A 25,715-nucleotide genomic window follows, 5' to 3' on the forward strand; every position below is an offset into this window, starting at 1 on the left:
AAATTTCCCTTAAATGCTAAGTTCGATAAAATTGAAAATCCTATTTAAATTAGCATTTAATATGGCGTTGATCATTTATTAATTATTTTGCCTTTATTAAAAAATCGAAATTTATAAATTAAAACGAAAGGCATTTAATTAATCATTAATTAATTAATAAAAAAATCGAATTGGAGCGCTCATATATGGAGGTCGGCCTTGTTATTTAATTAAAAAATCATTTAAAAATCGTTTGAAATTGTTATATTTTACCAAGTCGGCCTTAGTAAATGGAGAGATGCAAGCGCTATATATATAGGGGGGTGAAAACTATTATTTTCACATCATTATTTTATCCTTCTACATGCGAATTGAGGAAAGCGAAGATAGTGCGAAGTGTGTTTGAAGAGGTGCGAATTCGATCCAAGGTGGCGTAAGCAATCAAAGGTGGTGCGATACTTAAAGACCTTCATTTGAGCGAATTTGCTAAGAGTTGAAGACCACGTTAAAGGCGAATTTGAAGATCACATTGAAGACAAAGGTGGCGAAATTAATATCTTGAGGAGATAACGTTGAAGATCATCTATACCTCAATTTTGCCTAGGCGATCTTTTGTTTTTTTGCATTCTAGAGTTAGCTCTCTATTGAGGTATGGCGATTTGATTTCATTGTTTTATTTGTTCATCGTCATATTTTAAGTTTTGAAATTTTGAATTTTGAATTTCAGTAAGCTCAGTCGTTTTTAGGAAATGATAACTCTAAAGTCTTATCATGAGGTTTCCTAAAAACTTTATCTCTCTAATCAACGTTGTTCATTGCAAAATATGGTTCTCATAATGAAATGGTGTGTAGGTATGGCGACCTCAAAGGCGGGAGCATCCACCAGCCGCTCGGCTCTCATGAAAGAAGATCAGAAGACCGAAGAAGTGGAGACCAAGATCGTGTCGAAGTGGAGCAACATTGGAGATACAAACTTGGGGAACTTTAGCACGAAGAAGTTTCGAGAGGTCCCTTACATTGGCAAGCCATCACCTGTCGCCCGGAGAATAATAGAGAGTGGCATCATCAAGGCGGCCGGTTTTTCTCCAGCTATTCAGTGCCACGAGTTGATGATCGAGTGTGCCCGTCACTACAATCCACAGTCCAGGACAATTGTGTCCAATGAGGGAAACACTTTGGCGTACCTTTCAGAGGAAGCTATAAGTGAAGCTTTCCATCTTCCAGAGCACAGGGACATGATATATAAGAGCATTGAAGGAGCCAGATCAGTGTACGATGATGATCCAGATGCTTGCCTAAGCATAATCAACAAGAACTGGCTACTCAAGAAGTCGTCCCCGTCTAAGCAAGGTACCGAACACACCGCACCGGATTGATTTCCAGGAGGAGTACAGAGATTTGATTACTATGCTCAACCGAGTTACAGGAGCACCTCATGCCTTCTATTTTGAGAAGTGGATGTTTTACTTCATCCAGGTGATTGTTCAAGGAAAGGGTACGATACATTGGGCTAGGATAATTAGCCATTGCTTAGACGTACAGTTGAGGAGACTCAGGGCTACTAAGTCCTTCCACATGAGTTCATACGTCATCTATGCTTTGATCGGGAGTGTTGAGTACGCAGGACTACCACACAGAGGAGTGATTGGAAGAGGACCCAGTGAGGTCAGAGCTTGTGAATCCTACGCCTACTTGCATCATCCGCCAGGGAAAAACTACAAGTTAGTTAATGATACTTTCACGATGAACATCACAAGGACGTTGCAAGGAGGGATTCACAATAGATTATCTCAGGATGCCCAGGAATTCATCAAGAGGTACGGTGCTTGGTTCATTCAGTTTCCCAAGTTCACTTACATTAGAGTGCATGGATGTCCTTTACCTCCATACATGTTGCCGAGGTATCCGACAGACAGAATTGTGTTACTTGAGGTAACAAGGCAGTTGGCAGCATATGTGAAGGCATTCAGACACAGACATCAGAATGGAGTTCAGGTACCTATTATTTTGGGTAATTCAGTTGAGGTATGTCCTAATGTCTTAGCCATGGATGACGCAGAGAAGGAGTTAGCCTTGTATTCTTTTTCATCTTTTGCTTGGAGAAATAGTTTTGATCCACATGGACATTTAGAGGAGACGGTCGGTAGAAGATTTAAGCATGAGCACCAGATTGAAGATTTTATGATGAATCTCTTAGATGATCTTGAAGTGAAATGAAAGATACATTCTAGATTGCCTTTGGATTTCATCAGGAAATGCAGGATTTACAGAGTGGCCGACCAAGCTCAGGACAATGGCAGGCACATCCAGTCTTCCTATGATAGAGAAAGCAAAACAATAAGGTTGGATTGGAATGAGCCCGAGGTCGTGGATTTAGATGATTTGACGGCACCAGTCTTGTCTTGTACTCGCAGATGGGTAGACGTTCAGCATCAGAAGTTGAGAGAACAAGGCATAGCTATGTCTTTTACTTTGGAAGAGAAACCAGCCGAAGGTGGAGCTAGTGTGAGTGAAGGCAATCCTAATCCTAGAAATTCAGGTGAAGGTAACCTTCGATGTGCCAATGAGGGTAATCTCCATCCAAGAGGTTCGAAGAGAAAAGAAAGGTCAAAAAAGAAAGAGTCTTCCAAGAAAAAAGCAAGGTGCCAACAAAGATCAAACACCAGGTACTTCTTCCAGACCGGAGAATAGAACAATTCGAGTGGAAGAGTCCATGGAGTCTATGGTACAGAATGACAGGCAGGAGGAAGGACAGGCACAGCATGTTTCATCAGATGGATCTCTCCAAGACTATGATTTAGATGAAGATAATGAAATGACATCTCCTCCCAGAGAAGAAGAAATAGTACATAAAGAAATTCAAGTTCAAGAAACAAGATCGAATATTCCAGATTGGTTGAAGGAAAGATTAACCAAGGTGATCGTAGTAGAGGACGAGGACAGTGCAATTGATTTAGAGAGCCTTGTTGGACGTTCACATGTGATAACAGAGAAGAAGAAGGCTACAAAGATGTCCAAGATGATTCGAGATGAGACTGGATCCAGAAAACTGCAGATAGCTACACCGGCAGCAGACAAATATGAGGGTGAGATCCTAGCAGAGGATTATGATATACAGACTATTGAGTTAGGACCATCCACAGCAGAGCAGACAATGGATGATGCTACTGACACATTTGAGGCATTGAAGGACAAGCTTAGAGAAGAAGTGGAAAAGAATAGAAAGCTTGAGAGAGAGAGAGGTGCATGGAGGACATATTTCAGTCACATCAATGAACCTTTGGGACGTCAGGATCCAGTTAGATCACCAGTGCAGGCATTGCCCCTTCAATCGATCAATGAAGCAAAAAGATTCAGGAACCTGGTCCAGCGTACATGTAGTTGGATGGATAGATCTCATACAGTGGCCATAGAGTTTGTTACAAGGATGACGAAGATTATTCATCAGGCTATCCAAGTTCCTGAGATAATCCACAGATTGATGGTAACAGTAGCTGCATTTGCCCATACCAAGGACGTTATCATCCCTGTCTTGAAAGTAATAAGACATACATCCAGAAGAATTTTAGCGCAGGAGAGGATCTTGGAGGGTGATTCTCACAGTTTATTTCAGTGGTCAACCTTACTCCATATAAAGAGTGTTCTCTTCGAGGACATCAGTGTTAGATGTGGCCAACTTGAGGAAGTGATCAATCCGATCCAGGACAGAGTATTTGAGGTACTTCGTACCATTCTTGGCAGAGGGATCGAGGTCGAGACAGATGTGGATATGCAAGAATTTGAGGATAGAATCAAGATCATCTTTCGCAAGGACGCAGATGTTACAGATGAGCAGTATGATCAGATGTTTGCCACCATGCTCCTGATTGATAGAACGAAGGAACTTGAACCTACTTGGGACGCAGCTCTTCTAGATGCATTCGATCAGGTCATCCACTTAGAAGAGAGTATCAAGAATCTTCCCGAGATTCCAATCACAGAAATCGAAGGAATCGTGACAAAATTCATTGCATATGCTAAGAAAGAAAATTGGAAAGGGAATAAGATTCTAGATGAAAGGTTGTTACAGATGACATGACATCTTATTTCTCATTGGTTGATACCTCCTAGGTTTTTGTGCCGAATTTAATATTTGGCTATGTATTTAATATTGTTCAGTAAAAAGGAGGTCATTTGTAACAAACCCTAATTAGGGTTTAGGTGTCATGATCTTGTCCGTTGATTTACTTTCAATCTGGACCTTTCATTGTAACTGGGGATGCTATTTATACCCCCATTTTTCATTTCAATAAGAAGGAGATAATAGAGTAATAGTCAGATAATAGTCAATAGTTGATGTAAGAGAGATTAGAGTTAGAAGCAATTTTATTTTGTAGCAAGATTGAGTCTTGAAGAGAGAAATTCAAGCAATTGTTGTACATGATGACTTGGAAATCAATAAAATATTGAAGTTATGGTGTTTTGTTGCAAATTTCTTGAGTTATCTTCATGGTTGTTTGATACACTTGAATCGTGCTCAATCGAAGTAGTTTGTTAATTTGAAAGACTAAGTGTGAGATTTGATATTTGGTAGGATTCGTAATCCAAACCACTAGCTTCTTGCTGATTGTAGGAACGCCTTGTGTGGTCGACTGGAGAACACTTTGAGTCCTTAATCTTCAATTATCATTGTGTCTTGGATATGTACCTTCGTAGTAGTGTCCTTGATCTTTGATGTATTGAGTATCATTTTATTACCTTAGAAGATCGCACTAATTTCAATTAAGTTGTTATCTTATGGCAAAATTGAAATTGGTTGAATCTTGCCAAGTCTCGTCCATACTAAGTCATTCATAGGGTTAGGCTAGATTAGACCTCTTTAAACCCTATCTTTTTTGCTATTTTTTGAAAGTTCCTTTTAGTTTAGTAAAATCTTCGAGCTTTAGAATGCGTAAGACCCCTTGGAGGAAACAGCAAATCACATCATACCACTAAAAAGCTTGTCCACACGTAGAGACCCTACTAAAAGAACCTTGGAGTCTACCTAACTGATCCTTTTTGCAGATCTTCAGCAGTTAGAGACTATTTTCTCAAGAGAGGATAAGATGCCTATTGGTATTTTATTCTGTGTATGATTGTGTATAAAATACACGTCAACAGTACCTAAGGGTACAAATGCTTTGGAGAAGGAAATGTTATGGCACCAAAGACTTGGTCACATTGGTGAGAAGGGTCTCAAAACCTTAAAAAATAAATGCCTCATTAAGGGGCTTGATGATTGTAATCTAGAGTTCAATTTTTGCAAACACTACATTTATGGTAAACAAAACCATGTTCAATTTTACTCTAGTTCTCACAAATCTTTTGGATTGTTGGGCTTGATACATTCTGATGTTTTGGGTCCTATTAATGTTCCTCAAATTTCAAAATCTATGTAATTTGTTTCATTCATTCATGACTACAGTAGAAAGACGTTTATTTTCTCAGAAGTAAATTTGGAGTCTTTAGTCGATTTAAAGAGTTTAAGGCTCTTCTTGAAAATTAGAATAGTAGAAAGATTAATTGTTTGAGAATTGACAATGGTGGTGACTTTTGCTCGACGAATTCGACAAATTCTATAAGGACCGTGGGATTGGAGGCATAAGACAACTACATACACCCCTCAACAGAATGGAATTTTAGAGTGGATGAACAAGACGTTGATCAAGAGGGCTAGAAGTATGCTTAGTGGTGTTGGCCTCGAACAAAAGTTTTCAGCTGAAGCTAAAGCCAATTCCTGCTATTGGTAAACAGATCTCTTACATCGGCACTTGTTGATAAGACACCTATGGAGGTGTGGTCAGGAAAGAAGCCTTCTATGAGACATCTAAGAGTATTTGGTTGCGAAGCTTATGCTCATGTTCCAAGTGAAAAAAGATCTCAGTTGGAGAACAAGGCTGTTAAGTGTATCTTTATCGACTATGTTGTCGGTGTAAAAGGGTACAAGCTTTAAGATCTAGTCACAGAGAAGGTTCTCTATAGTACAAGTGTCAATTTCAAAGAGAAGAAACCTTCCATTGTTGAGCTACAACCAGAAAGAGGAGAAACAAAATAAGGAGGTAGTTTAGACTCCTTCTACCCCTATGAAGAAGAACTATGAGCTCCCAATGGACTTGTTGATGAGGAGAGCTCTAGCAGCTCTGAAAGTTCAAAATAAGATGAAGAACCTCAACCGTAGCCCTTGATGTCTACAAGAATTAGGCAGAAATCAGATAGGTTTGGTTATTCATTGTAAGATTTTGTGATAAACCAGGATTTATCACCTTATGTAAATTGGTTAAATAATGTTAATATACTAAAAGTAGAAATAAATCACTAAATACCATTTATTTATGTTAAATCATTTATTTATGTTGAATCGTTTATTTATGTTGAATCATTTATCTATGTTAAATCATTCATTTTATAAAAGTTAAAATATAAATAAATGATTAGAATATTAATATATTTAATATGTGAAACAATATAGAAAAAAGTATTATTAATTTAAAAGGATTGATGAAGAAGAAATATGGAAGTGAAGCGGTGTCATGGTATAAGGGAAGACACCATGGTAGCCCCCCCTACGGGAAGTGGTGGGACGGGGGTCGCAGCCTGGGCTGCGACCACCGTCACGCCCCTTCCTGCGGAAGGGACCCCGTGGTGGGTCGCGACCCTCCCCTCCACGGGGTATAAAGGACGGCCTCCGTGGAGCACAAAGGGGTAACAAGGGGAAGCAAAAAGGACTACAGGCAAACAGCGGACTCCCATCTGCAAACAACAATTGCAGATTGTGAACGTCAACAACAAGCTGCGATCTGCGTACAGGTAAGAGAGGTTAAGGGTCATAAGATATATATGTGTGTGGACGTGTGTACCACACACACACATATATATTAGTGCATATTTATGAATACATATATCACTAATGTTTATTTATATGAATGTAGCAATAAAGATAGGTACGCATGTAGAAAATGTATGTATATCTAGGATCATTACAAAGGTTAAAGAATATGTAAATATAGACGTAAATTATGGAAAGGAAAATAGTAATGAATTGTAAAATGTAATATAAATGTGATTATATGATGGAGGCTATAGGGAGGAAATTCCCCTAGCCTAATGGAGGGATTATGATAATCCCTGGTAGGCAGTATATACTGAATATCTATATGCATATATGTTATGGCTTGGTTGACAAAGTTCATCCAAGAAGAGACGGATCTGGCCGGTCCTCTCTGGTAGACTTGGATGATGAGATGCATCATCCAAGGCAAGGAATTGATCATATATGATGGTCTTCCTTGGTATGGCTTGGGTGTAAGAAATTACATCCAAGACAGGAATCGAATTAACCTTCGATTTCCTGGATGGTTTGGGTGTAAGAAATTACATCCAAGACAGGAATTGAATTAACCTTCAATTTCTTGGATGGCTTGGGTGTAAGAAATTACATCCAAGACAGGAATCGAATTAACCTTCGATTTCCTGGTATGGCTTGGAACCAAGATGGGTTACAAGAAGGCGAGCTTCACAGCCGCCTAAGGACATGTCCCAGTGCTGCACTCGTATCCTTTTTAAGAATTGAGATTAGTGTTAATTAAGTAATTGAACTTTAATTGCAAATTACATTAGTTGTGTATATATTTTTGTTGTGTTCTAACAATCTGTTTTGTAGGACAATGATCTCTAACTAGTAGGGACATTACAGATTCCAATTGTATTTTTTCCTTAATTGCTAATGCTAGTGAGCCTAGGACTATTAGAGAACCTATGGGTATAGACAAGGCAAATTTCTAGATGGAAGCCATGAATGATAAGATGACATCGTTGAAGGACGTAAGCCCGTGGGATGCAAATGGGTGTTGAAGAAAAAGTTGGGTCTTGATGGCAATGTTGAGAAGCATAAAGCATGGTTGGTCACGAAGGGTTATTCCCAGGTTGAGGGAATAGATTATAATGAGATTTTCTCTCCCATGGCAAAGCTAACATCTATTTGATTCTTGTTATCACTTGCTACAGTTCATGATTGGGAAATCCAGCAAATGGATGTGAAGACAACATTCCTTCATAATGATTTGGAGAAATAAATTTATGTCACATATAGAGAATTTTGTGGTGAAATGTAAAGAAAATCTTGTTTGCAAGTTGAAAGAGTCTTTGTATGGTCTAAAGCAATCTCCTAGGATGTGGTGCCTGTTGTGACATTTTCACATATTGCCCCATTGAAAATATGGACCCCAACTTTTTTGTTGGTTAGCGTTAGTTGTCTTAGTTTAGTCATCTAGCTTAGTAGTAGTTTCTTAAGCTGCTAGCTTCTCGCTTGAGGGAGGATGCAGTGCAACTTCTAGGTCAGGTCTCTCTCTAGGTTGGAATGAAGTCATAGAAACTCTCAAAAGCTTGAGTGATGAATGGAGATCAAAATGCATCAATACGATGATGCTTCATAGGATAGCCTACAAATCACGTCAAGTGGCTAGGCAAGTGGACTTCCTCATGTCATAGCACAGAAGTGGAGGAAAGTCAATGAAAGTGAAGAGCCTAATGAAGATATGTTAAGGCTAAGGGTTGAAGTTAGCAAAACTGACCAAGGAAGGATTCATTCCTCACATCGCCAAGTCCATGGCCAAGCAAGAAGGTGATGATTTTGCCCTTATGATGCATGAATTGAGAAAGGAAGAAGTAGTTATGATATTTGATCCAGCAAGAGGAGAAGTTGATGAAAAAGGGGGAGAAACGAACTTGAAGTGAGTATAATCAGGTCTGAAATCTGGTGCAGGAGCACCTAGGCTACCATCAAGCCTCTATGAGGCAAATTTTGAATCTTTTGTGTTTTGAAGTATGAAAGTTGTAAATAAGGTCTTTTAAGACCAAATGTGACGTAATAAGGTCATTAAGACCAAAGAAGCAATAGTCTGGAAAAAAACATGATTAATCGTGTATGATCAGGGATCGCGAGGGCAGCCAATTTTTTCCCCAAAATAATCGCAATTCGTAATAAAATCGTTGACCATCTGATGGTCAACGATTTTTCGTGTTCAAATCGTGATAGAATCCAGTTATGATTGTCCAAAATCGCAAAAAAAAGAGTCGCTGCAAAGTCCATGAAAAAAAACAAGCGGAACCATAAAAAATTCGTTGGAATAGGGTTTTAAAAAATGATGGTAGCGATTGAAGGTCGACGTTGCAGATGAATTGGTCATTCAAACAATTCAAATACCGCTGCTGCAGAAGTGTTTGACCCCCCAGACCTGCCAGACACGTTCTTCTCCCGACCATTTTCGTGAAACATGGGTATTCTATTAACTTTAGGTTTTGTTTTTAAGTTGTATTATTTAAATAAAATTTCATTTATATTTTGTTTCAAACAAGTTGTTTTTTATTTTGTTTTTTATTTAAACTATAAATTTCAATACGTTATTTATATATTTATATTTTAACGAATACGTTATTTAACAAGATAAAATATTTAAATTAAATATTTAATTATAATATATTTATCATTTAATATATAAAGTTTAATGTATTTAGTATTTATATATTAATAATATTTAAATTAAAAAATTTAACATATTTATATTACATTGTTACTCGATGTATTACATCCTTTTCATTAAATTCATGGTGGAATGTGTTGTTTCTTCTACATATTGCATGGTTTCTTGTTGTATCCTCATGTTAGATAGATGGAAGCTATTGTGGATGATCAATGGTGAAATTCATGTGTTCATACTACTTGTATTTTGCTCATTGCTAAATACTATGTGTGGCCAACTGAACTCTTTAAGCTTAACTTCAATAGCTACTCACCCATTGATATGCAACCCATGGATGGTGTATATGTTGTTGGTGGTGATTTGAATATCATAAGATTACCTTAGAAGACTGCACTAGCTTTGTGGAGTTGTTCTTTGCATGGCAAAGCAAAGTTTAGTAGAATTTCACTAAGTCGTTCATAGCCTCTTATATTCCTAGGATTAGACTAGCTTCCTAAACCCTCAACCTTTTTATTTTTTTGAAAGTTAAGTGAATTTCCATGTTCCAGCAGCATTTGAACATTCAGGTTCATATCACATCACATTCGCTGAGACTATCCAAGAGCACATCAAGACCTGACATTCGGAACCTTGGAGTCATCCCATTTGATCACGCAATTTAGCATTTGGGAGGATTTTATTCAAGACACGATAGAATACTTAGTATTTTATTTTGTGTTGCATGATGTCATAAAAAAGACATCAACAGTACCAAAAGTTTGATACCTATGTGTTGAGTTTGGGATTTCAGATGTCTAAATCTAGTCATTGTATTTATTTCAAAACTAATAATGGTCACATTCTCGTTATTGCATTATATGTGGATGGTATGTTACTCTTTTGGAATGGATATTTGATTTCTGATTTCAAGTCTCAATTGTTCGCACAATTTGAGACAAAAGATCTAGGTGCAGCTAGATTCATTCTAGGAATGGAGATCGGAAGAGATAAAGCTAACAGAAAACTTTGGTTGAGCCAAAGTAAGTATGTGAATTCAATGTTGGAGAAATTCAACATGACAACTTGTAGATCTATGATAGTTATTGTTGCATTGGGAATGAAGTTATCTATGAAGGATTGTCCAAAATCTCATACTGAGGTGGAGTACATGGTCAGTGTACCATTTGTGAGTGTTGTTGGCAATCTTATGTATGTTATGTTTTGTACAGAACTAGACATTGCCCAAGCATTGGAAGTCTTGTGTCAATATATGGCTAATCCTAAACGGGCGCTTTAGGTTGCAATTAAGAGTGTTCAGATATTTGAGGGGTACTCCCAAGTATTCCTTGTGTTATCATGGTTATCCTATTGGAACTCGGTATTTTGTGAGTATTTGTGGATATATGGATTCAAATTGGGCTAGTGGCATTTATAGCAGAAGATCCACCAATGGTTATGTCTTTATGGTGGTACTATTAGTTGGATGAGTAAGCGGCAAGTTGTGGTCGTTTTGTCCACGACGGGCGTAGAGTATATGGCAGTTACTCATACTTGTAAGGAAGCCATTTGGCTTAGGCAATTGCGTTAAGATATTGGGTTTAATGCAAGATTGATTACTATTTGTTGTAATAGTCAGAGTGCTATTTGCTTAGCAAAAATTCCAACTATCCATGCCAAAACAAAGCACATTGATGTTCAGTTTTAGTTTGTTTGATATATGGTAGAGGATGGGAAGGTAAGATTGGAGAAGGTTGACACTTCAACCAGATACAATGACAAAACCAGTGAGCACAAATTAGTTTAGATTGTGTTCAAATTGTATGGGCCTCATGGCCCCTAGCAATTAAATTATGGTGTAGATACTCCCTTTGCTCTTGCAAGGTGTTCAACAAGTGGGAGAATGTTAGGAAAATGGTGTCTCAACCTTGCATTTACATAAAGTTACTATTTATAGTAAGTTTTCATTTGAGTACGAATTAGTTTGAAATTTTCTACAAAGCTTTGAATTGGCTAGATAAGTATGCCGATAAATTTCGTTGCAAGATCACATCAAGATTTGAAGATATTAAGGTTTTTGCATTTGAAAGTTGCGAATGAAAGTTTTGGAGTCAATTTTGAGGGCCTTAGAGGCTCTAAAACAGCCCAAAAGTGGTTGTAATCAATGTAGCGGGCTACAGCTTGATAGAATGCTTTATGAGCTTTCCGACACTTAAAATAGTTCTTCAATCAGACACCTGATTCAAAAGTTATGAACTCCGGTAGTTGGGTCTCCTAAATAGGAAATATAAAAAGGTGTTGGACACATAAATGAGTTGTAAACAGGGGTTACACGTGTTGGTGTGTGTTTTGACACACCATAGGGCATCTTAGATTGGAGATAAGTTGGGTGCCACTTTTTGGGTGGTTTGAGCTCATGGTTTGGTAATACCGTTTGACGGTTTCATGTACTGTATCTCCTATATATTAGGTGTGTGAGATGGAGGTTGTGTGTAAGAGTCTTATAGCTATTGAGTTACCTTCAAATCTTTAGATGGTGATACTCCTGTGAGAAGCTTTCTCTGCAAGTATATTGTATTATGTTGTTGATTTCTAAATAATATATTGAGTGGATTTTGGAGTGTGAGGTTTTTCTCCTGAAAGGATTTTCCCCACGATATATCTTGTGTTTATTGTTAATCTATTTGCATGTTGTATATCTCCTTCTCTAGGTGTTTCTTATTATGTAATAGTTTAAGATTTGAAAGAATATTTTTGTTATCTTCCCCACTATATTAGTGTTAGGAAGCATTTTTCACACCTTAGCTTCCTTTCAAAGACTTGAACTTGGCACGACTTGGCATGCCAAAGAAAACCACCTCCCTTCAACTAATTATAAATTTTCATAATTAGTTTTGATGTCAACTTTGCAATTAGACACAAACACAACAGTAATTTGGGTAAGTATTAAATATACTTGCTTTTTGAAAAGTCAAAGTCAGGAATATTTGGTAATTTGGGAAAAACATTGTAAATATAGTGTTTGTGCCAATCTGCCCCAAAATTTGGCAGCTATTTGCTCATATTTCCTATTAGATATCAAGGATGCCTACACAAAGATAGTTATCTTAGCAATTTCAGCTATAAATTATTGACAATGCAATCCTAGTCCAACAAACCATGGTCTAGTGGTGAGGTAAAGAAAATGCCTAAATGATGACCTAGGTTTAAACCTTGTTGGGCATTCCTCTAATAAATGCGCTGCATTAAGCTAGCCTCACTAGCAGGAAGCTAAAGGCAAGTCCCCTGCAACCACTAATTCTTGAAACATATTGTGAAATCAGGATGTAATAATTATAGGGTGCATTTAATGATGACCTATGTTTGCAACTCTTAAACATTTGTTCAAGCTGATTCAAATCCTTCAACAACAATAATGCAACCAATAGTTTTGACAAACATGTTATAACAAATTCGTTGAAGCTTATTTAGACACAGTCCATACTTCCAACAAGCATGTGGCAAGGTTATGGCATAACAATCATGTTGCCCATTTAAGCATGACTCGTGTTTATCTTAAGAATGTAGATAAGCTTTAATCATATCATTGCGTCCAAAATAGGTAACCAATAATTCCAGCAAGAGGAGATCAGCTATAGGCCTAGTGTGAACCATATTTAGAAATCTTATGGAAATAGTCAAGACTCAAAAGTTAACCATATAACATAGGGACACGTATTCATGATAAAAGGGGACATGAGGCCTTTTTTAGGAGGCAATATGAAATAGCAATCAAAAAAAAATGTGGAGACCTTAAAAAATATAAAAGAAATTTCAAATATTCATAAGATAAAGCATTCACAATATTCATTATATAACCATTTTATGAAACATTAGAGATGAATTCAGAACTTACGTGTCAACATACAAACTCACAAAATTTCTATGTCTAATAATTTGAGTTTTCACTACCAAGATGCATATAAAACAAAAGAAAAAAGCCAAAAGGCAACAACTACAAAATGACAAAAAGTAGACAACTAGATCTAGTATTGCAATGCCTTTGCCTCATCTTCTCCTAAATCAAAATTAGACTTGGAATCAAGTAACTACCAATATGAGAAAAAAATTCATCTAATAATCCCCAACAATCCCCCCTATCCCTCCTCCTCATCAATCTATGTGGCATATACGAGATCAACATCCCACAATAAAGATAAAATTTGTTAATACTCAAGAGTTTATCAATCCTTAAGTCACAAAGCACTATGCACAACCACCATCTTCTCCATGCATCTAGAGGGAAGTCTATTCCTATTGACAGTTGACTAACTAAATGAAGTTATATGTAGACTAACTCTAGGAGAACGAATTACTGCCACATGAGACAAGGTGTTCATAGTGTTGGACCATTGCATTACAATAGGCCTCATATGCTTCTCATATGATCCGAAATCAGGATCACTACAATGAATTGCACGCTTCATCTACTCAAGCATGTCTTCAAGCATCTTGTACATCCCATTAAGGCTAGAAGACTCTATATAAACATATCCAATGATCCATACAACATGGGAAATGAAGGAGCAAACATATTTGCAAACAAAAAATTTAAAAAGGAGTAAGATTCAAACGAGAAAAAATGAATACTAATACGAATAAATAATTTACAAGTTATAAACACTAATAAATTAATAATTTAATGTTATAATCAGCAGTATTTTACCTCACAATGGACCACCAATCATCATCAAGAAACTTTTGTAAAGACCCAAACTAAATGCATAAAAGACAAAACAGACCCAAAAATACTCCAGCAACAAATCATTCATTGTTTTGAATTTAATTCAAATACACACAAAGCATTGACTACACTAGATTGATACAACTCATTGATTGCACCTAGCATGCAAATCCGAATGCCTTAATGATCATTGACATTCTGCAACAAATCTAAACACTCTAATGGTGGATGCCACTCTGTATGATCGTGCTATCACTCTACACCATGAAGCATTTCCAACTGCCTCCATCCCAAAGAAATCAAGACCACAAACTACTTCCTTAGAGTCTCTATCCCCAGGAAATCAAGTTGACATGCTTGAAGGGCTCTATGTCCAAACACCACAAGTTGTGACATCACAAATCTAAGAATAAAGTTGATTCTTTTTTTTATGAAAATTATGAGTTTGTTATTCTTTTCCTCACAATACTTCCTATATACTCTATGATTCCTCAATCATGGGCAAACCAATCTCAATCAATGGCAATTAACTAACACATTCATCCTTATTTAACTAACCCTAACTAATATGCAGCGTCTCATGTTCAACTAGCTCTCACTAACTCATTCACCCTGTCTCCTTATTTAACTAACCTTAACTATTCTTACATCATCGATCCACTCACTCAATGCTACTCTAAGTTGCCTATTCAAAAAGGGACATTGTAATGTTTGCTTCGCACTTCGTAAGCTTTGTTCACCTCTGGTCATATACCTCACTTTGGATTAACCATCATTAATTGTAAAGGCTCCTACACCTCAAGCATCCTCTCTTAAAAAATAAAATAGTTGTCATATCTAGTTTCCACTAGTTTAAGGAACTTTTTCAACAAAAAAATATTAAAGAGAGCAAATGAGGTGTGGTAGTTGCAAATAAACTTTTGTCTCACTTTTTGCCACCACTCCCTTCACCCAAACTATCTTCCCTACAACTTTTAAGGTGTCAAATGCATAAACAAAAGAAAGGGTCCAAAATATGCTCATAAGCACTCTCCACCATCATGTTAGCTAATTTACACACATGTTGAATTGTTGTACAACATTTGAGACCTTAACTTCCTCTACAACATCCATCAAAATCTAAATTGAAAGTTTGCATCCTTCCACTTTCTTGGACAATCAATAGCTCTAAGAAAATAAAAGTCAATTTGCACATGTGAAAATGATATTGATGAGTGGTTGATATCTAATATTGGTCTACTCATCAATGATAATAGAACATTCTATCCTTAACTAAGTTTACCTCATGTCCTATATCAACAAACTAACCTTAGAGTACTTTCTATCAAGTAGATTGGTGTGTAATTTATGTTCTCCAAGGGGGGCATGTGAAGGACCAGCAATATTTGCTTTTTTCAAAATTTGTTTGAGATAAAGCGAACGTGCCACACGAAATGGGATGGCATATGCAAAGAAAATTTTGGCAACTAAAGAATCTACCACTTGCAGTGATTTCACATTCAATATCATTGCAATTGTCTCTATCCTCTTGCTAGTCTTCCTCTCTCCTTTTGTAGAAAGCTCCCTACTAGCAATCATGGATGGCATAGAAGATAATATAGAATTGCATCCCCTTAGATCTTGTTTCACCCTTCATAAAAGATCAATTTATCTCTGCCTTATCAACTATGGTTATCTTTGCAAAAAAGATAATCCCTTATCTAGTAATGCCCAAGAGGTGACTAGACAGTTTAGTGTAGCTCCCTCTGAAATATTTGTTGCACAAATGACAAAAATAAATTTTACTCGACCCTGAATTCATTTTTTTATCTTTGTCTCAAGCAGCTACAAATTGCATAAGAGGTTTAATTGGTTTGAATTGAGTCTTTACATTAATTCTTATAAGGACAGAAGGACCTTCAAACATGTTTATGTGGCTTTCCCACATCACACCCACACCCACTCCCTGAACAACCCAACTCAAAGCTCTTCTTTGTACCATGCTAGATCTAACATTTTCATCTTTACCACTACCCTCACTATAGCTCATTTTGTTGTTTGAGAGAAAAATAGTACAAAGAGCTAATTTAAAATGAAAAAAAACAATTGCTCTTGAAACTTGAAAGTTTTTTTTTTTATCTGCAAATATAAAAACAAAGACACCCTACCTCTGGTGCTGCCTTCTTCTCACCAATAATGCTGATGCCCTCCTTGTCACTAATCATGTTGGATGTCAAATCTGAAATGTTCAAATGTCTGACTAAATTTTTTATTTTCTACCTTTAAGTTCAACTGCCTGCTGCTGCTGCTCTTTTTGGCAGCTGCTTTTTTGTGTTTGAAAGTTTGGTCAATGGGAATAAAATTGGGCTGTTTTTGGCTTATGAAAGTGGTGTGGAGACCCACAAGAGCCCCCAACACTCTGTTTGTTTGTTTTTCTTAATCAAACTTGGGCCATTTTTATTTCCTTTTCTATCCAGGGATGGTTGACCCTCCCCGGACGTTTCCTGACATTTTTGACACATTTGGGTGTGTTTCCTATCAGAGGGCAAGGTTAGGGGATGGATTAGGGATGTTTCCAAGCATCTCCATAACATCCCAGGTACACATCCCCTTACAAATCCTTCCACCACTATAAGGCAATCCATAATTTCAGCAAACATGTGGCAAGGTTAGGTTACAACGACCACAGGTTACATTCAACTGTGCTCTATGTTAAAATCTTACGAGGTCAAGCTTATGCCATACAGAAGAATACTTTTTATGGTCCTTTTTTTGTTGAACTAATTAATTTAACACAAACATTTTAGAAAATTAGATTCAACAATTAGAAAAACTTCCGAGAAAAAAATCATCAAAATTATATTTGAAATATATAAATAGACCCTAAAACACCGCAATATGAATGAGTACGAGTCCGTGACCTTGTCAATGTCCCTGTACCCGCACTTTTTTTGCTAAATTTATATATAAAATATAGCCAAACCCTTATTAATGTATTCAAATCTAATATAATGATACCCCAGTCCCCGCACCGATACCAAAGTAGCATGAAATAGACGTGTTTCTAATTTTTTTGTTAACTGAAAAGATTCACCTGCCATTACTACATTTGCAAAAAAAAAGATCAATTTCCCTGCCAGTATCCTCCCTAGTTTTAATTTAAAAAACAAAATTACTGGACAGATGAGCACCCGAAATAATAAATTATTAAAAAAAAAGGAAACTGAAAAACATTCATACTTGTTTCCTTTCATGATAATCGTATTCTCCGGCGCTGTGAACCCAGCGGCCATTACGCCTGGTTGAATAAAGACGGGAAGCGCGGGCGCCGGTGTCTGTAGCGGACACAAAATTTCCGAAGCCTTCTCCTGTTGCGGCGTCCCACGCCGCCGTGAAAGCTGAATCTTCCTTTACACACCCACACGACTCACAAACCACAATCCCCGTAATGACATCCGTTGTCACTGCTTTCTCTCCGCACCTGTCACATTGCAATGTCTCTTCCATTCTGCACACGTTTTCGACAGATTGCGAGGAGGCTCTTTATCGGGCACTCCCCTTCGGCTATGGACGGAGATTTGAGCTCAATCTCAGTTTGTCCCACATTACCAAAAGATAAAGTTTTCAATGTTTTTTAAGCTCATTTAAGCAACCTCTAAACGTCGGGTTAAATTTATAGGTGGCCGTTAAAGCATTCTCTTAAAATTGGAGGCAAATCGTTTCACCAAAGTTATAGAGATTTTTGCGGTCTCATCTGAATTTTTAGTATTTCTAGGTTTTATCAAATTTTCAATAGCATAAATAAAATTAAAAATTAGTTCATGGATCAAGAACTATTAATGTTACTATGAATGAAAGATTTTAATTAGGTTATGGATTAAGAATTATTTCATGTTATTTTTCTAATTATTATAGATTTTTTTAAATTATTGTTATTTTTCATGAATTTTTTTAAATTGTGAATAAAAAAATTTAATAGTTAAGTATTTTTGGGGTTTTATTATTCTTTTATTGTTAATGAAAACATTTTAATAGCATTCATAACATTAAATTATTTATTAATAGTCATTTAATTTGTAGATCTTGATTAATAAATATTGTAGATGTATGATATCTCATATATAAATACTATTTTTCAAAATGTTATGGAAAATTATTTTGTCATTGAAGAAATATTATGAATTTCTCGGAATGAGGAGAAAAGTGCAGTTAGATTGATGGATAGAAATAATTATTGATTATAATATTGTAATCATGAAATTTGTATATTTATAATATTTAATGCAGGTTTTTTGTTTATTTTAGAATCATTGGTGTCAATCCTTGGCATGTTGTGTTGTCATTGATGTTATGTTAATGATGAGATTTATGAAAGTATAATAATCAGATGTGTTTGTGATATGTCAACAGAGATAATATCATATTAAGATGAGGATTACAAGTATTAAGACGAGGATTACAAGTATTAAGATAAGGATTAGAAGTATTGTGATGAAGTGGATATGTTGTTGATGGTCTTGTGCATGCTACAAGTTGTTTTATCTCTCTTGTTGTTCTTGAGTGAAAAAATGGTGCAACAAGGATGTTTTCATCTCTATGGGTTGGTGAAGTGTGAAAATGTAGAAAAGTGCTTTGAAGAATGTCTGGGAGAATGCTCTACATTGCTTTGTGCTTATAGATATGGTCTTGTTGTTTGGGAGTTAGCTTGTATGTGTTGTGGACATTATACTCCTATCTTTTCAAGTCTATGGTGTTGTTGTGATTTATTTTCATAAATGCAGTATGTTGGCAATTTAGTTGCTTGTCAAGACTAGTCCAGAAAATGCTTCTCAGTTCTCCACGTTATTGTTTATGCTTTAACAACTTGGCAAAACATTCTTGTATTGCTTGTGCACTACTTCGGCTCAATTTTCAAATAATGAAGTGTATCACAAGTATATTTGACAATGCTCCATCTCATGATTGTGTAGTTTTTCCTTCTAATTATACAGAACTAAGTATATGTTTAACCTTGTGCTAGCTTGTTTTGGCACAATATCAAAGAAGTATATGGAAATGTAGTTGAATGTCCAAGGAATGTTTTTATGTGGTTCACATGACAATAGATGATCTTTTTGGTGTTGCATATTATTTGGAATTAGTTTTTAGGTTGATTTTTGGTTGTCTAGCCAACATACCCTATTCTCTTATTTGTGTTATGCATTTGGGGGTATGCGTTAGCATTAGAGGTTATGATGAGTTGTCTTTGGGCTTTGCTATGTATCAATATGAGCCACATTGTGTAAATACTTTTGGATTTTGTATTTTTCGGCCAGCTAGTTAAATGCTACATGTTGTACCCTGATTTTGACTTGAGAAGATGTGCGCCAATATGTTTGATGTTTGGAGTTACGTAGAAAGATTCAATAAGTTATTTTATGTTTGCCCTATCTCCTAGTTTGGATTGATTTCGCCGCAATATGTTGTTGAGGCTGACTTGTTAGGGTCATCACTTGTCTCCTATTTTGGTCAACTTGCTTTAATGTTTTCCTTGCTTATATATATATATATATATATATATATATATATCTGTGTGTCTGTGTGTGTGTGTGTGTGTGTGTGTGTGTGTGTGTGTGTAGAAGGTTGTATCAATTGCAATGCATGTGGAGTGTGGAGATGCAAAGCGTGGTATAGTAAAAGTGTGTGGTGGAGGTTTCGGAGCTAAGTTGGTTGAGGCCATGAATCAAGAGAAGCTACATTCTTAAGATATTTCTAGAGGCTGTGAGATGAAACCTTATTCTATTTAATTCAATTTTTCATGTATCTTGAGCTCTAAGATAGTGGATCTCTTCGACAAGTCCTTGTATCTTGCTATAAGTTAGTGAACCTTTTCAACAAGTCCTTCAAGGAGCAATACGATTCCTTAGGTAGCAAGCCTTAAAACAAATTGTAATCTTATTCTTATTAGGGAGGCTTTTCTCACCTTGTTTTATTGCTTGTTGGGTTTTTCATGTAAATATGGTGTTCTCTCATGAATTGGTGTTCATTGTTGTAATTTTATTGTTGTTAATCTGTTTAAGAGTTTTTTAATTATGCTAAAGGGTTTAAGTTTTGAATATTTGATTCCCCCTCCCTCCCCCCACTTTCAGTATTTGAGTGTGTTCATCAATAATATATTTATATATTGACAAATGATTTAATCTAGTGTGAAGTTAGATCTATTCTCCTAATTTTTACCTATTCTTATACATATACAACCTCATGTATATATTCGCACTTTATCCATATATTTACACATTTTAATACATTTATTCAAACCATTGATTTAAAATGTCTATTTGCATTCATAGCTCTTTATATGTGTTATCCACTTAATTTTATTATTCTCATGTTCAAAATTATTTTCACATATCGGGGGTCAACCTATACCCATAGTTGATCCCTACCTTGTCAAAATTTAAATTTGAATTTAGTCTTGTTGTCCATCCTACTAGCTTCTATGATTCAAACAACAACATGTTTATGTAATTGCATGATATATGCTTCTACTTAAAATCATTAATTTGCACTTGTTTCACATCTTCTTACCTTCAACTATCTCCTATCATCCTAGATGCATTCAAGTCTCATAATGGATAACCAACACTTGATTTTAGTGCACTAAAATAAATTTGCAAATTTATTCTAGGGAATTGCTTATTGTCTGTTAATAGTTTTCCTATTGAGACCAACTTGTGTGATTAAGTAGAATGTGATCTTGATGCACACGTGGCTAGCCAAGATGTTAACCTTACTATGTATGCATGTCAAACCCCCTAATTTTAGAAAAATAATTTTCTTAAATATCGTGAGACATTAGTGTAACATAGAAATCATGTAATATCTTGGATCCATAATGAATCCTTTTAATGGTTTATCCTTCAATTCATCCAACCCTAACCTTGTCACTTTTATGCCCACTATCATTATTAAAATTGGTGTTATTATTACCTCCACTCTTCCAACTTGCATACCCATTGGCTTTGTTCTCTTATATAGCTTATCCCATGTCACATTTTCCCTTTTGTTACCTTCATTCCCTCTAATACTCCAACCGTATATAACCATGTCACTTTTCTATCCACCAATACTACACCCCCCACTCACATAGCTCAATTTATTTTCCCACCTCAACACATGATTAACACTTTTCACAATATATACATCCCATTCACTATTGTTCTATACTTATAACATGTAACTCAATTTAATTCAACCACTATTCAAAGACTTCTAATACCACTCGTGTTCCTAATGCTACATTGGATAAAATACTATAACAAATAGTAAATCTAGAGAATAAAATAAAGGATAGCAAGAAATCCTCCAAATTGAAAGCCTAAATAAATATTGACACAATTGTATATATGTTGCTACAATGATGTATGCCTCATTGATCAAAAATGAAAAACTAGAAAGGAGACCCTAACATTCATTTACATTGGCATGTAATAACATTTTTATGATGACACAATCATAACTAAGTTTCTACCATGAACCCTAAAGGGAATCCTGGTTTTATTCATTATCTTTTGATGTTATGAAATGCTTCGATGATCTTTCTACCACATCCCTAGAGCTCTTGTATAAACATTGGATTAAATATTATTGTTAATGACCTTGATAATGTTGAGAAAGTGTTAGATTAATTGAGTACTCTAGTGCTTAAGCTTACTTAGGTCATATTCCTTTTCAGTGTCTCAAGTCATATGATGAGGACACATGTCATGATATAGTTCTATCAATATAATTTATCATTATTATTTATTGATATATTTAGATGATCAATGTAATTAATCTTTTTAAATTAATTATCTTTTTGCCTCCATAACTTTTTTCTTTTCTCTCACTTTGTGACAACTATTTTATTGCAGGTGATCTTTGGGTGTTGCGAGGTTGAGGGATCAACTCCAACATGGTATTAGAGCTCCAAATTTGCAATTCCTTGTCCACATTTTAGAGATTTGGTTTTTTTTTCAACCTCGTGGAGTCTAACTAATCAAACTATTCTGCTTAGAAGGGCCAAAAAGTCCTAAAAACAATGCCAAAATCTACAAAGTTGAAATTTTCACAAATTTTTTTCTACACACCTTTTTGGATTCTTTATAATGTGTTTTGGGCATCATATTTGTCTGTTAGTGGTAGATATTTAATTCTATACATTTTTTGGAGGGATGGTTCTCAATTTCTACTATTTGTTTAGCGTCATTTCTAAGTTTTTTGGCAAATTGTGGTAGCGGATCTAGTTAGTTTTTGCTATGAGTCTTTATGGTGACGTAGATCTAGCTTTTTTGCATTGGAATGTGTGTTAAACAACATTTGTTTAATAATTGGTGATTTATCATCCCTGTATCAAAGGTAGCATTTATATTGTTCACATGAATATATTTGATCCATTAACTGCACCAATTTCTTTGTTAGGCTCAAGCCCTTCTCCAAGTAATTCTATTGTTTTTCTAGCAGTGAAGCGTGGATTTTTATGAAGTCATTTTTTTTATAAATAGTGACAAGCTTTTTAAAATTTTCAATCAATTACTATGGTTGGCCGATTTATTTAATGTAATATATTACCTTGGAGACCAAGCTATTTAGGCAGGGGCTTTATTGTTTGATTGCTTCTTTTGTTGCGAGGTTGATTTAGCTTTTTTTTGTTATTGGTATGTGTATTAAGTGGCGTTTATTTTAGAATTGTTGATTTTGCATTCTCTAATCAAAGACAACCTTTCTATGGTTCACATGCATGTATCTGTTCCATTAACTAGACTATTTTTTTGTTTGGCTCAAGTCCTTTCGCAAGTACTATTATTTTCATGGTAGAGTGTTGTGAAGTTTATGATGTCATTTTTTATAAATACTGACAATTGTTTTTATTTTTATTGGTTCTTGTGATTTGGTGACTTGTTTGCATGTAATTTATTACCTTGGTGACCAGGCTATTTTAGGCAAGGTCTTTATTGTTCACTGATTTCTCTTTATATATTATGAAGGCCTTTTATGTGGCATTCAACTCTTTTCTAGTGTTGTAGACTTTTTTCATAGCAAAGGTTTCTAGTTGTCGATTGCATGTTATTTGTTGGTGACTTGGACTTCTTTGTTCGCTTTTCAAATCCATTTCCAAGTGATGGTTCTTAATCTACAATGATTTGTTTGTTCAAGTGTTTTGTATGTAATTTTGGAGGACAAACTACATGGTTTTTATTATCATCAACCTATTTTTTTCCGTCCTTTGGTGTGATAATTTGAAGTTTCCCTATTTGTGCATGCTTTCGTTGCTTGGCCATTCTTTTATATATTTTGTTCCTAGTGGGATTATTCTTGTGGTCAGTATTTTCGTTTACTAGTAGACTAAGTATTTTTTTACATGGGTGAGTGAAGTTTTTCATGCAGGGCCAATGAAGTGTTCATACATCAACTTCCAGATATTATTCTTGATGATCTTCTTGGATTGATTTGTAATAGTTTCTTTCTCGTCATCTTGTTTATGTTCTTGGCATATTATTCCTTACGTGCATGGTGCTACTATTTTCCGGACTATATTTTTTTTGGCCACTCCAAATTTCCATGGAAATTTGAAGCATTTTTGGTGGCATTACAAAGTTTTCAATGACCTTGATCCACTTTCTATTTGTTTTTGTAGTGGGATTTTTTATATTTGGTTCACGCTAATTATGTGTGCATGTTTGCTTCTATGAATACTTGATGATAGTTACTCCTTCACTACAAAAATAAATCCCATGGTCAAATGGCAAACCCTTTTCCATTTTTGGGCATATATTTTCTTTTTTGGTGAGGATTTGTATTTTTCAACAAGTTTGATTTTTTCTACTTGCATTGCTTTTCCAATGAAGTAGTCATTTTTTGCTAGCAATGCCCTTGGTTCCTAGTCCCTTTCATCATTCTACAGGGTTTTTTTTTCTTTTTATCATAACTTGGGCACCTGGTGTTAGATTTTCAAATCTAAGATATCATTGAAAATTTGGTTTCACACACTTTTTAGTGTTCTAGGTGGTTTTTTGAGATTTTGTTGTTGGTACATTATACGATCCTTTGCAGTTATTTGTGCCTTCTTTTTCACACCTAAGTTGGTATATTTTAACCATTTCCTTTATTTTTTATGATTCTTATAGATCACTCAAAGCTCTTCATAGCAATACATGAACTTTTTCCATATTTGTCCCAACATATTGTCCTCTTTAGACATCGTAGGCATCTTTTGAATGTACTTCTTTATTTCTAAATGCATTAAGATAAAGTGCCACTTGTATATGGTGAAAATGGATAACAATAATAACAATATTGAAAGGCTAAATGAATTCAACCACAAGACCCTAGCCTAACAATCAATAATGATCCACCATAACATATGAAGATTACCTAAGACAATGCAAATCACATGAAATCACAAAGATTATACCATCACATGTCCAATAGGGTTTTGATCTCCATTCTTCCTATCTCCATTGATCTTGCTTGATATATTTGCTCTCAGATTTTATATGCACAAGAGCTCAACAAAGAACGGAATGTGGTTGCAAGTAGGATCGTAGTGTAGTCAATTAATCAAGTCATTAGGGTTTGATAATGGAGAAAGCATCTCCTTATATAGAAGACACTATATGAAATGGAGGGATAAGATTGAGAGGTGTAAAAGGAGGTCGGCTATGATTAGAGGGTAGGTAGAAGAAATAATAAAATAATGAAAGGGGTAGGTAGTGTATGAATTAAGAGATGAATGACATGTGTCATGGGTAGAAAAGGCTAATGAATTAATTAAATAAATAAAGATTTATTTAATTAATAGAAGAAGTAGGATAATTAAATAAATAAAAAATATTTATTTAATTTAGGAAAAGGATAATTTAAATAAATAAATGTATTTATTTAAATGAGAAATAAGGCTAGAAGAGGATAAATGAATTAATTAAATAAATAAGGATTTATTTAATTAATAGAAGAATTAGGCTTAGATAATTAAATAAATAAAATATTTATTTAATTAGACTGGACAATTTTAGGTGTCTACATTTTGCCCCTCTTTGAGACAATGCGGCTTGTCGCGTTGTTTCAAAGAAGATAAGATGAACTGATACAGAATTGCCCCAGAATGGGAATGATATGCCCCCTCGAGAGATTGGATGAAAATGTCTAAAAAGATCGCAAACAATCTCTCGATAAGAAAGAAAGGCTAGAATGGACTGACCGAATAAAGTAACAAAGTCACGGGATAACGAAGACTGACTCAGGAAATGAAGGCACGGGCTAGGGTAGGCTATAAGATAGACCACGGGGGAAAATACATCCTTATTGTCATCTACACATCCACAAGAGCATATTGCAGAGCGAAAATAGAGCAGGAGCAGTCAGCAGCGATGGCTTTCACTCACAGATTCGACCGCGTTCGCCGTTTCGAGAGGCCAGCAGAGGCAAGAGAGCCGGTAAGTACCACCAAACCTCCTCGTACTTTGACGCATTTAATTTTGTCATTAATGCATGTCGAATAGGGTAATAAATGCGCTTAGACTAGGGTCCAAAAAGTGTCAAAA

The 25,715-nt window shown here is 35.5% G+C and overlaps 1 protein-coding gene across 4 annotated transcripts in view; it reads right to left on the reverse strand.

Annotated features, from left to right (window-relative positions):
• The window catches only part of LOC131034297 (plant-specific TFIIB-related protein PTF2), an 83,808-nt gene extending 66,011 nt beyond the window's left edge, over window positions 1–17,797 (reverse strand). For all 4 annotated transcript variants that reach the window (XM_057965927.2, XM_057965856.2, XM_057965801.2 and 1 more), the window contains exon 1: window positions 17,395–17,797. In XM_057965927.2, the coding sequence (XP_057821910.2) occupies window positions 17,395–17,661 (267 nt within the window). In that variant the 5' untranslated portion in view covers window positions 17,662–17,797. The remainder of the gene's footprint in view (window positions 1–17,394) is intronic.
• Between the last annotated feature and the right edge of the window lie 7,918 nt (window positions 17,798–25,715).

The sequence above is a fragment of the Cryptomeria japonica genome, chromosome 11 (genome assembly GCF_030272615.1).
Source record: "Cryptomeria japonica chromosome 11, Sugi_1.0, whole genome shotgun sequence".
In the NCBI taxonomy this organism is placed as follows: Eukaryota; Viridiplantae; Streptophyta; class Pinopsida; order Cupressales; family Cupressaceae; genus Cryptomeria; species Cryptomeria japonica.